This window comes from Megascapheus bottae, chromosome 13, assembly GCF_031878675.1.
Source record: "Megascapheus bottae isolate mThoBot1 chromosome 13, mThoBot2.hap1, whole genome shotgun sequence".
Lineage (NCBI taxonomy): Eukaryota > Metazoa > Chordata > Mammalia > Rodentia > Geomyidae > Megascapheus > Megascapheus bottae.
The window spans coordinates 18,803,915-18,817,486 of NC_143521.1; the positions used below are offsets into that span (position 1 = coordinate 18,803,915).

Genomic DNA, 13,572 nt, shown 5'->3' on the forward strand with positions numbered 1-13,572 from the left:
TCATAAAATCCCATAGCAACAATAAAAACTATACCATACTAAGAAGTTTCTATACCAGATCTGGCCCTACAAATGAAGTAAAATACTTTGATCCAGTGGGAAAATGTCTGTGGGTTTTTCTGTGACAAAGATACTGGGATGAAAACTGGTCCCAAATGGCAGTGATAATTTTCCCAGTGTAGTCCAAACGAGGACACTCTGTGCCTAGCTGCATCTCTAGAGCTAGCTATGAGAATGCTAACCATTCCTCACAGGCATCAAGTGGCCTTTCCTTCCTCCCTTCCTTGCTTTCTCTTTGTTTTCTTGTTTTTAACAACTTTGTTCATAATAGCTCCAAAATGTTCTTCCCATTGAGAAGGCAACTACCACATCCATGAAGGAGAATTCACTCATTCAACAGAAGATTGCAATAGCAGTTTAGAAATGAATTACTTTATTTAAATTAGAGACCTTTACCAATTGAGATTTTTGTATGAGTTTTCTGCTGTTGCATAGCAACAGATTGCAACTTAAAACAACATTCATTGACTTGATTATAGCTTGCTAGATGAAAAGCTCTGCTCATGATCTTCAAAAAGCAAGGTGCTGTCCCTCCTAGAAGTCATGGGATAAGACTTCGCTTTAAAGCTTGTTCAGGCTATAGGAAGAATTCAGTTCCTTGCAATTGTAGGCTGGAAATCTCAGGTACCTTCTGACTCTCAAGCAGGGTGCTAACTCAGTTGCTAGCGGCAGGCCACATTCACTGGCACTGGCTCCAAATGCAACCAACACTGGAAATGATTCCCTCTTCTTTGATTCAAACCTCTTTCTTCAGAAAGAAGCCTGATAAGGAATATCAGACTTGCCTTTCTGGATGAACAATAGATAATAAAATGTATGCTTTTGGAAAATATCAGTCTTTGGAATTACAATTATTTTTCCCTGGGAAAATCTTTTTTCAAAAGCCAGAAAATGTATATCAGAAAAGAAATGGAAAAATTGTTCTAACTTACTAAATGGAGAAAGTAATGCTTTCTTGGATAAATTAAAAATTGTTCTTTGAACTTTCTATAAAGAATGGGCACTATTTATTCATAACTAGTGGTTAGGCTAGCCTTTTCAGATCTGATTCCTGAGGCATTAGAAAGCATGCAATCCTGTCCATTGAACATATATGTATTACTAATTTGTACATCCAAGCCTTTATCTTTCACGTATATATTTTATGCACACTATTTCACTAAGTAAATGAATAGTATTTATCAGCTATGCTCTGAAATAGTATATTCAAGTAAAATAGGAAATGGTAAAAACTAAAACTGAAATTCATCCTAACAGAATAGGAGTTTCAAATTCATTTGCTCAAAATTTAATAGAGATCCCATAGTTTTAAAAGAAAATTGAAAACACCAGAAAGAAGCTTTCCTTTAGAAGATTAATGTAGTTGGATGAACTTCTTGTTAATAGATAGTGAAGAAAGTTTAATTTAATTCTTAGAACATATCGCATGCTTAATTTTTGGTAAGGGGTGATCAATGGAGGTTGAGCCCAGGGATTATGCATTTTAAACAAATAAATGAGCATTTATATGTTTATATATAATACATATAATTTCCACATATAGTATATTTAATTTATATATAATAGTTAATTTGTAATTATATATAATTATTTGTACAAATAATATATATATAAAATATATATATATATATAGTGAAACAAGGATCTCCCTAAATTTGCCTGGAAAATCCTCACATTCATGGTCTCCCTATATCTTACTCTCTTACTCTAAGTTGTTGGAATTACAATTTTGTATCACCACACCCAGCATTAAATTTTTCTTAATAAGAAATTTGTAAATGTTCAAAAACAAGAAGTTTTACATTTTTCTTTGAAATTTCTTTCAAAATACTACATGTACATTGTATACTACGAAGAATAAAGGCACAAAATTATTGATTATTTCTACACAGCCTTTTATCCGGGTCTTGAAACCTTATGTTTAGTCTCCAAAGAACTTTGGCATGACAGTAAATGCAAATATTTAAACTAAGAGTCCTAACTACAGCTTTTTGTGTAAGTATAGACAGGAAAGATCACTTCGACAGTGAAAATTAGTGTCCTTTGGTCAGCATGCCCTTATGTCCAGTCTTGTTATGGGACAGTGCTCCTGTCCCTGAGTATCGGTCAGGCTGAATGCCTACCAAACTTCATGATTTCTTTAATCCAACTCTTTCTGAGTTAGATTTTTCTTGAATGAGTTTCTGTCTGTCAGAGAGAAAATAACCACAATCATTGTTTAAAAAACAATGGAAGCCATCTGAACTATTTTCAGCCTTTGCTCCTTTCTTTGCTTTGTGTGATACAAATTCCTTTAGGTATAGAATAAGAGTGAAGAGACTTTCAGCTTTGCAGTGTAGACTCAAACTATACCCACAATCAAAGCCACATCCTGTTGATTTTTCCATGCACTGTAGTTCTGCACCTGTCTCTTCCTCCTTTTCTCCTGCATCCTCCACTGGTATGCCATCAGAGTATATTTCATCCCTCACTTTACTAGTGTTAGGAAATCTGGCCACTGAAAAGAAGCATAGTGTAAAGTAGGGGAAACAAGTGCTAGCTAATGATATTATTTTGCTCCCACAGGAGGAGTTTTGAAGAACAGATGCTTAATGCAATCTTTTTTTTTTATTTTAGTGTTGGTGCTTTGGCCACATTAAAAATAGTAATAAATGGAAATGAAACAATAAAAACTAGTAGCTATGAGGTAAATTATACTGTGCAAATGTGTTCTCACTAACTTCGTTATTATGCTGTCGCATAATTGTGAATAGTCAAGGTCTTCATTTCTTTTGTTTTCCTTTCAGTACTGAGAATTAAACTCAGTGTGATATTCTTGGTATGGCATAGAACTCATGTTTTTCCAACCACCAGGTTTCAAATGCCTGCTCCTAAAAGCACACACCACCATAAAGGGCCAAAAAAATACCCTGACAATAATTCACTGTGCAAAGCTCTTACTAAGCATTCCATGATTAGACAATGTCATTGAAAAGTCAAGATTTGAGTTATTTTCACATCTATCAACTTTGATAGAAAAATGCATTGTTTAGAAAGAAGGAAGGAAAGAGAAAGAAAGAAAGGAAGAAAGAAAGGAAGGAAGGGAGGGAGAGAGGGAGAGAGAGACAGAGAGAGAGAGAGAGAGAGACAGACAGACAGACAGACAGACAGACAGGAAGGAAGGAAGGAAGGAAGGAAGGAAGGAAGGAAGGAAGGAAGAAAGAAAGAAAGAAAGAAAGAAAGAAAGAAAGAAAGAAAGAAAGAAAGAAAGAAAAATGCTGGGCATGGTGGCTCACACTTGTAATCCTAGCTACTCAAGAGGCTGAGATCTGAGGATCAAGGCTCAAAGCCAGATTGGGCACTAAAGTCCCTGAGACTCTCATCTCCAATTAACCTCTAGAAAACGGGAAGTGGGGCTTGGCTCAAGGGTAGGGTGGTAGCCATGAGCTGAAGAGCTCAGGGACAGTTCCCAGGCTGAGTTCAAGCCCCAAGACCCAAGATTTAAAAAAAAAAAAAGTCAAGGAAAGACAGGGTTTCCACCAAATTAATAGACCTCTGAAAGGGCTGTCATTAAAAAGTACTAGTTTGGGTGAGCTGTCACCTAATAATGATTACAATTATTGCAGGTGAGAAAGAACTACATTGCTGCATTTCTAAAACTTCTAGTTTGCTACTCAAATCTAAATAGCAATTTCTGTAGATAGATAATGGCTCTTGTTAAATATATTCTGTACTGATTTTTAAAAAAATGCTTTGAAGGCTCAAACTTGGTGATACAGGACTGTTATCCTAGCATTTGGAAGGGAGAGGAGGAAGATTGTAAGGTTGAAACAAACTCCATAAACCCTGCCTGATTTTTTTAAATGAAGAGAAGGGGAAGAGGAATTAGAAAAAGAAAAAGAGAAGAGGGGAGGAGAGGAGAGCAGAGGAGAGGGTAGAGGAGGGGAGGGGAGGGGAGTAAAGAAGGGAGGGGAGAGGAGGGGAGGAGAGGAGAGGGAGAGAGGCAGGGGAGGGGAGGGAAGCAGAGGAGAGCAGAGGAGCAGGAGCAGAGTGGAGAAGAGGGGAGGAGCGAGGAGGAGAAGGGAGCAGAGGAGAGGAGAAGAGAGGACAGAAGAGGAGAAGACAGGAGAGGAGAGGGGAGGCAAAAGAAAAACAGAAAAAAAAGGCAGAAAGGATAGAAGCAGAAGAGGGAGGGAGGGAGGAGAAATACATTTTGAAAATTGTTATTTTGCACTGCAGTTTTGTACCTGTTTTCACCACCATTCTTCAAGAATGCACTGTTGCTTAGTGAACACATCCACTAACTCTTCTTTGGCTTGCCCCATCTCTAAATTCCATAGCATCCAAAGTGCTCTTGGCAAAGGATCCCTGACTGACCCTTGCCTCGTACAAATTCTAGAGTGTAGAATTTGTCTCTAGCCCACTCAGATTTCCTAATTATTTACTGACAGTTTCTCAATTATTTACTCTGCTGTTTAAGTTAGCTCAGTTTCTAGCCACAAATTTAGGCCCATCACTGTATAGCCATTTCCAATCTCCACACCATGTGAGCAAAGTTGGTTTAAATGATCCTGAAGGATCTTCTCTCATTAGGCCAGGATTTCCTCCTTCCCATGGGAATACCTTATATAGGAGGAAGGAAATAGGCATCCAAGTTTGAGAGCCTGATCATTCCTACACAGGCATGCTACTAATTAAGATGATTGTTTTTTCTTCATTGGCAGCAATGATGTTTCAACACACAGGGCTTTGTGCTTTCTAGACCTTTTATATTGGGTTTGGAGTAACACATACATACATACATACTTATTTATATGTATAGTACAAGTTTCAAGTTGTGCTTCACCATTTGAGCCATGCCTATGAATCAAGTTTGTTCATTCCTAAGCTGTCAACTGATTCTCAACTGTTACTATTTAGAGCAGCTGATTTTTTTTAATTGTTGGGATAATGTATAGAGGGGTTACAGCTACATTCATCAGATGGGTGCAGTACTTCTCACACACTGATACCCCTCTCATGATTTTGTCCCTATTTCCCTCACCGAACTCTTCCCAATCATCTTGCTCTCCCCCTCCCCTTTCCTATTTCAAATAAACAAATAAATGTATATATAATACAGGAGGTATCAAAGTCAGATACAGTAACAATACCAGATTAACTATAAGGGCAAAAAAATAAAAGAAGGGAAATAACATAGCACATTAAGAACAACAGTCACTCAAGATAAAGCTCTTGTTTCCATCTCCTAGAGTTCCTTTCATTTAGTTTCATCCTATATGGCCTTAGGTACCTAGGTTTTCAGCTACTGTAATCCTCTGCTAGGAGAGTACAAGATGTGTACTAATTATTACAAATGAGGGAGACCATTGAGCCTATGTTCCTTTGAGTCTGGTTTACTTCACTTAATATGATTTTTTTTCCAAGTCTTTCCATTTCCTTACAAATAGGGAAATGTTCTTTCTGATGGCAGCACAGAATTCCATTGTGTATGAGTACCACATCTTGTTGATCCAATCATCTACTGAGGGGCACCTGAGTTGGCTCCACATCTTCACTATGGTAGATAATGCTGCAATAAACACCGTTGTGTTAGTGGGTTTAGTATGTCCTTGTTTCTGAATATTTGGGTAAATGCCAAGGAATACAATTGTTGGGTCATAGGGGAACTCTAGGTTTAGTCTTTTGAGGAATCACCATCCTGCTTTCCAAAATGGTTGAATGAGTTTACACTCCCACCATCAGTGTAGCAGTGATCCCTCCTGGCCGCATCCCCTCCAGCATCTGTGGTTATTAGATTTCTTGATCATGGCCATTCTAACTGGAGTGAGGTAGAATCTCATAGTTGTTTTGATTTGCATTTCTTTTATGACCAAAGATGTGGAGCATTTCTTCATGTGTCTATAGGCCATTCATATTTCCTCTTCAGAGAAGAATCTCTTTAAGTCTTTAGCCCACCTTTCAATGGGATGGTTGTTTCTTTGAAGATTTGTTTTGGAAAGATTCAATTTATATATATATATATACATATATATGTATATATATGTGTGTGCATGTATGCATGTGTGCATTCGTGTGTGTGTGTGGGTCTGTGTGTGTATACATGCATGCATGTAGGTCATGGGGCTTGAACTCAGCCTGAGCGCTGCCCCTGAGCTCGTCAAATCAAGGCTACTGCCTTACCTTTGAGCCAAGCCCCACTTTCTGTTTTCTCATTTTCTTGAGGATAATTGGAGATAAAGGTCTCAGGTCCATTTGTACCAGGGCCAGCTTTATGCCTTGATCCTCAGATCTCAGACTCCTGAGTAACTACTCAGTAATGGCGTGAGACACTGCACTGCTAGATAAATTTTAGATATGAAACCTTTGTCTACGTATAACTAGTGAAAATCTTCCCCTACTCTTTCTATTTAACTTGCTAGCTATGCCCTTTGCCATACAGATGCCCCACTCCTCTTCAATATAGTATTAGAATTCCTAGCCAGAGCAATAAAGCAAGAAACAAACATAAAGGGGATCCAAATAGGAAAAGAGGGAGTGAAAATTTCCTCTTTGCCGATGACATGATTCTGTATTTAAAGAATCCTATAGACTTCACTCCCAAGTTACTTGAGTTGACTTGAAACTTTGGTAAAGCAGCAGGGTATAAAATTAAACCTCTTAACACTGTGGTTTCTCTTCAGATCATATAAATCTTTCACCTTCTACTAAAATTAACTGTCAATAACCAACTGCTTTCCCATATGCTAATAATGAGAAGAGCAAGGCAGAAATCAGGAAAGCAACTCCTTTTGCAATAGCCTCAAAGAAAATAAAGTACCTAGGAATTAACTTAACTAAGAATGTAAAGGATCTTTCTGATGAAAACTTTAAAAACCTGAAAAAGGAATTTAAAGAAGAACTGAAGAAATGAAAAAAACCTCCCATGCTCCTGGATTGGAAGAATTAACATCGTGAAAATGGCAATCTTGCCAAGTGCTGTCTACAAATTCAATGCAATACCCATCAATGTCCAAATGTCATTCTTTAAGGAAATAGACGAGGCAATCCAAAATTTCATATGGAATAATAAAAAAAAACCAAATAACAACAATCCTTAGCTGAAAGAACACTGGTGCAGGAATATCTGTACCAAACTTCAGACTCTATTTCAGAGCTATATTGACCAAAACAGCTTGGTACTGGCACAAGAACAGGCCTGAGGACCAACAAAATAGAACTGAAGACCCAGAAATCAACCCACAGACCTATGGCCACCTAATCTTTGATAAAGGAACCAAAGAAAATAGAATGGAAGAAAGACAGCCTCTTCAACAAGTGGTGCTGGCAGAATTGGTTAATCACCTGCAGAAAACTAAAGCTGGATCCTTCTATGTTACCTTGCACCAGGATTAACTCCAAATGAATCAAAGACCTGGAGGTAAAAGCAAATATACTGAAAACTTTACAAGAAGGAATAGGAGATACACTAGGACTCATTGGCACAGGCCAAAACTTTCTTAATAAAGACCCAGAAACACAACAAATTAAAGAAAGCTTGCACAAATTGGACTGCATTAAACTGCAGAGCTTCTGTATGGCAAAAGACATAGCTAGCAGTTAAATAGAAAGCCCACAGAGTGGGAGAAGGTTTTCACTAATCATACAACAGACGAAGGCCTCATATCTGAAATATATCTACAGCTAAAATAATTGAATCTCTCCAAAACAAATCTTCAAAAAAACAACCATCCTATTAAAAGACTGGCAAAAGACTTAAAGAGAGACTTCTCTGAAGAGGGAATAAGAATGGCCTATAGGCACACGAAGAAATGCTAGACATCTCTGGTCATAAAAGAAATGCAAATCAAAACAAGTTTGAGATTCCACCTCACTCCAGTTAGAATGGCCAGGATCAAGAAATCTAGTAACAGCAAATGCTGGAGGGGATGTGACCAGGAGGGATCACTATTACACTGTTGGTGGGAGTGTAAACTCATTCAGGCACTCTGGAAAGCAGGATGGTGATTCCTCAAAAGACTAAACATAGAGCTCCCTATGACCCAGCAATCCCACTCCTGGGCATTTACCCAATAGTCCAGAAACGAGGACATAATGAAGCCACTAGCAAATGATTTTCACTGCAGCACTATTTACCATAGCAAAGATATGGAACCAACCCAGATGCCCCTCAGTAGATAATTGGGTGAAAAAGATATGATACTTATACTAATGGAATTCTATGCTGAAATCAGAAAGAATGACATAGCTCCATTTGTTAGGAAATGGAAAGACTTGTAAAAATCATATTAAGTGAAGTAAGCCAGAACCAAAAAGAACATAGGCTCAGTGGTTTCCCTCATTGTAAAAATTAGTACACATCTAGGACTCTCCCAGCAGAGGATTACAATAGCTCAAAACCTAGTTACCTAAGGTCATATTGGATGAGACTAAATGAAAGGATTCCAGGATATGGAAACAAGAGCTTTATCTTGTGTGATTGTTGTTCTTAATATACTGTTATTTCTCTTCTCGTTTGTTGTCCTTTAGTTAATCTCACATTGTTTTTGTGTCTGACTTTGTTACCTGGCATATTGTATATATGTTTATTTGTTTATTTGAAATAGGAAAGGGAATGGGGGAAAGCAAGATGATTGGGAGGGGGTAGGGTGAGGGAAATGGGGACAAAAACATGAGAAGGGGTATCAATGTGTGAGAAGTAATGCACTACTAACTGGCGAATGCAACTGTAACCCCTCTATACATTACCCAGACCAAAAAAAAAATTAAAAAAGATGACTACTTTCTCTTTTTTGTTAACAAAACAATAAACCATATAGATATGATCAATTCTTTGTATTTTACAGTGATTTGTACACCAATCCTTATATAAATACTGTCTCTTAGAAAAATTATAAGTGAAACAAGCCAGAATCAGAGAAACATAGGTTGCTTGGTTTCTCTCATTTTGGTAACTAGAATGTGCCTATAAACTTACAAGTAAATACACTGGGGGGTAAATTAACTGAAGTATAATAGACTCTATGGAGGGGCACAAATAGTACAATTTAAAAAAAAAAGGACTAAGTCAAAGTCCAACAAATTAAGAATCAGGAAATAGATACTTGCAAAAGTGGCTTGGTTTTCAGTTTATTTGGCTTGGTAAAATTTGCACCCTTTTTTTCTTCCTTTTTTGTTGTTTTTCTTTTTTTATTTGTTTTGATTTATACTTCTAGATTGTTTCAACTTTTCTTTAAGAATTAATTTTTGTTGTTTTTATCTTAAAAACAAACTCAGGCTGCTTGAACTTTTGTATGGCCCACAGTGACCGAGAGTTGGTGTCCTCGTCTACATCATTCTGTAAAGTGCTGACATCCCAGGTGTGCCATCACACCTAGAAACACAGAGATCTTTATAACTTTTCAAATCCCCTTTCAGTTTCAAACTTCTGGCTTCCAGGCTTATAAGCCATTTCCCTCATCCATCCAAAGGCTGAGGGGTAATACATAACCCCTGGAAAACAGGAGGTCTTTACCAAACTGTAATTATTTAAATATTACAAATATTTATAATCCACATATAATTCCATGCACAGGTCAAGCTAGAGGTGTGTTGTGTTAGCAAACAATACATTGAGAGGTTGATGACACTAAACCAAGAGAAACAACCGCCCAGGATCTTTCTCTGAATCCTTCTACCACACAGAGCAGGTTTTGCGTCATACTTTAATCTCTTTCCAAATCCTCCCTAACCAAGCAGGTCTCCTGCAGTTCCATGTCAGGTGATCAGAGCCAGGGCAGTATTATGGTTAAGCATGTGGATTTGTAGACGAGGTTGGAATTTTTGCCCTGTCTTTTTAGTTGTTTTATGACTTTGGGTAAGTGTTTAACCACAAACAAGCCTAAATCCATATGTGTAATTGTTCAAAGTTTGGTCCGAAGTACAGAGTTTGCAACATACACTTTTATATTGCTCTGCTTCATTTGATTTTACATGAAACTACCAAGAGGCAATATGGCATACTCTAACTTGGCATGCTATAACCACAACTACTCTTGGCTTTACCAATTATTAGCCATATGACATTAGGCAAATAATTTCATCCAGGGTTTATTTCATCATTTGTAAAATAACAATCATCATCATCATCATCATCATCATACTTTTTCATGATTAAGGGAAGAGATCTCACCAGGTAGAGGTGTGTGTGTGTATGTGTGTGTGTGTGTGTGTGTATGTGTGTGTGTGTGTGTGTGTGTGTGTATGTGTTTAGGGAACCAGTGTGCCTATCAAATTAATAAAAAACAGAAATATTTCAAGGTCAATAAGGTTAATAGAATATTAATGTGAGTCAAGGGGAGAGCAAAAATCTAATGGAACACTAGTTGAAAATTAATTTCACAAAATGTGCATGTCCCATTAACAGCATGTGCCCTTAGCTGTGCTGATTATGACATTTATAAATCATAGACATATATATCTGTTTGGAAGGCTGGTACTTCCAAAACCAAGATGCCGGGAAATTTCATACCCAATGAAAAGCCATTCCTCAAGGATAGCCCTGTGTGTCCCCAAAGAATAAAAGGCTGGTAAAGCAAGAGGAACCATAATACCACCCATAATCTCATTGGTGAAAGCCCTAATCCACTCATGAATGCAGAGCACTTAGGACTTCGTCTCTTCCCAATATGTCCCGCCTCTTAAACCACATGTATATTAGGTCACTATATACTTATTTTAAAGCGATACATACATTCCAATCATAGCATTTAGCAGAGTTGAATGGTGGCCAGTTGTTAAATTTAATTCATAAATTCCCTTTTGTTATCAAGCGATTTTGAAATGGACAAGATGTTTAGGCTTCCCCCCAAATTGCTGGAACTCAAGACCTGGGTGCTTTGTTTTAGCATTTTTTTCTCTCAAGGATGGTTCTCTATCACTTTAGGCACAGCTCTGCTTGTAGCTTCTTGCTGAATAATTAGAGGTATGAATCACATGCTTTCCTGCTCTGGTTGGCTTCAAACTATGATCAGATCTCAGCTTCCTGAGTAGTTAGGTTTACAGGCATGAGCCATTGCCAACCAGATTCATAAAAGTCTTATGTTGAAGTCCTAAGTCCCTAATGCATTGTACTTAATAGCAGTGGTTTAGGAAAAATACTGATTAGGCAGTTAGGGTGAAAACAACGGCAAAGTTCCTTCTCTCCCTGTGTTGATGGACAAAGCAAGAAGGTTGTGAGTGAGCCAGGAAGAAACCTATCACCAGAAATTCAACTTTACTATGACCTGAATCTTAATCTTCTCAGCTTTTAAAGCTGAGGAAATAGACTTTTGTCACTGTTAGCATACATTAGTCACTCTATGATACTCTCTTCACCACCCTCTTTAATCCCTGCCTTTTCCAACAGTATTTACTGTGTTGTTGCACTATCATCACAGATACATGTAACATACTTTGGTCCATAGCACCTTGTCCTTTGCCATTTCCTATCTCACTTCTTTCCCACCAGTTTTCTTCTATGCACCTGTACATTATTACTATGTTAGTATCATTGTCATCATTGTTCATTTAAGTAGTTTCTATATATGAACAAAACTGTGATCGTTGCCTTTCTGAGCTTAGCTTCTCTCAATATGATTCCCAATTTCCCTGTTTCCCTAAGTAATATATAACACTATTTTTTGCTTGGGGGTGTGTTTGTTTGTTTGTTTGTTTGGTTGGTTGGTTCTAGTGCTGGGGCTTAGAGCTTGTATGCAGTGCATTATTCTCTCACTCAGCTGTATTGAATGGCTTTTGTTAGTGTGACTAAATGGTAATTCATTGTACATACACACATATACAAGTACATACATAATATAGATATATAGATGATATACATACACATATCATATTTTGCTTAACCATTTACTGTATGGGGTAATCTTATTTTTTTGTGACTAGTGCTATACAAATGTGTATACCATGCTGGTACAATTATTTAAATTCCCTGGAAAAAGACAATAGTATAACAAAGATCGTAAGGATGGTCTATTATAGGCTTTGTTGGTTGATGGTTAGCTGGTTTATTTTGTTGTTGTTTTGTTTGGGGGGATTTTGGTGGGTTTTTTTTTTTTTGCTAGTATAGAAGCTTGAACTTGTGTTCTCATTTTTTGTTGTTGTTGTTCAGAGCAGTGAGTGGTGGGAGACCCAGTGTCTGCTATTTGACTCATGCCTCTAGAATCATCTTTTTGGTGATTAAATGGTGATAAAAATCTCATGGATTTTTAAGAAGTTGAATAAATTTTTAAAAAATTGAAACTCTCATAGAGCTTAAAATTTTTTCAGGATGAAAACACACATCTGGAAAATTACAATACTGGACAATAATATTAGACTTCATTTTTATTAAAGTGCAGAGAAAAAAGTCAAATATTTCAATTTATATTTCTTGGATAGTGTTGATTTTACACCAACAGGAAAGAAAAGAAGGTGATAAGTTTTGAGTCTTCATCTTTCTCTCTCTTTCAGGGTAGACTGAAAAACAAAAGGAGAAATGTTAAAGTACTGCTTGTATTTTCCACATCTGTTTGAACAGCTATTGAATTGCTTTGAATGATTTTCTGCTGTTTGAACCAGGGTAAGCAACTTAAGCCTGACCTGGACATAGCTCAGTCTAAGGCTAAGGACACAGGAACAACTGTGATGTGTTCATTTCAGCACAGGAGCCTTCTGACTCCTCAAGTTTCTAATCAGGACCTCATGTCTCCTCTTGTCTAACTACTTGTTGCTTGCCTAATTCTTGCAAACAAAAGGTATCTTGCCAATGTAGGAACTCTAGGAAGAACATCTTCCCACTTAGGACTGAAGGAAATCGCATTTTCATATGTCTACAGGTTGTAAGATGCACAGTAGTGACTCAGGGCTTTGGTGCATATTCTGAACAAATTTTTAATAATATTACTCACATGAAATAAATTGATCATATCCTCCAATAATCTATACTTGAGAACCATTTATTTGAGTCATGTGAAATGTTTTGTATTCAGCCGCTTTGGGCCCTTTCAGTTTTACTCAGATAATGCCTATACTACTCCAATGATGGCTCTCGTCATGTAAGACAATGGTTAATGCTTAAGGGCAAGGTTGAATGGAACTCTTGCTTCTCTTCTCACTACAGTGGTGTTCTTTGGATCAATTACTTCATCTATGCCCTTATCTATGAGCTCTTTTCTAAAACATGGCAATAATAATGACTGCCAATATAACCACTATTTTGAGTTTTTAATGACCAATATAAATAGAACAAGCAAAGAAAAGGAGTTGGCAGTTGTTAATATGACTCTTGTCAAAGAGCCAATGTTTACAATTTCATAATGAGGATGATAATTAGTTGCTTTTTTTTAAAAAAAAATGGAATCACCTGAGATGCTTGTGGTTGTGATGTTTTAGACTAAGGCAGCTTGACTTGCAGCAACAACCTTCGGACCCTGAACACAAAAGAGTAACAGATGTTGAGAAAAATGCTACCGATAACATCAGAATTTTTAACTAGAATTTACATACGAATTGGCAATT

General features: G+C 37.1%; 1 protein-coding gene across 2 annotated transcripts in view; it reads right to left on the reverse strand.

The window, feature by feature from the left end:
- LOC150055618 (albumin-like) overlaps positions 1 to 13,572 on the reverse strand; it is a 230,077-nt gene that overhangs the window by 197,067 nt on the left and 19,438 nt on the right. The window contains exons 14-15 of one of the 2 annotated variants that reach the window (XM_090343441.1): positions 13,418 to 13,484; positions 12,387 to 12,531 (exon numbers count right to left, since the gene is read on the reverse strand). In XM_090343441.1, coding sequence (XP_090199567.1) covers positions 13,443 to 13,484 — 42 coding nt within the window. In that variant the 3' untranslated portion in view covers positions 12,387 to 12,531; positions 13,418 to 13,442. Of the gene's footprint in view, positions 1 to 12,386; positions 12,532 to 13,417; positions 13,485 to 13,572 lie in introns of those variants that run through there. The other variant, XM_090343442.1, reaches the window with a different exon arrangement.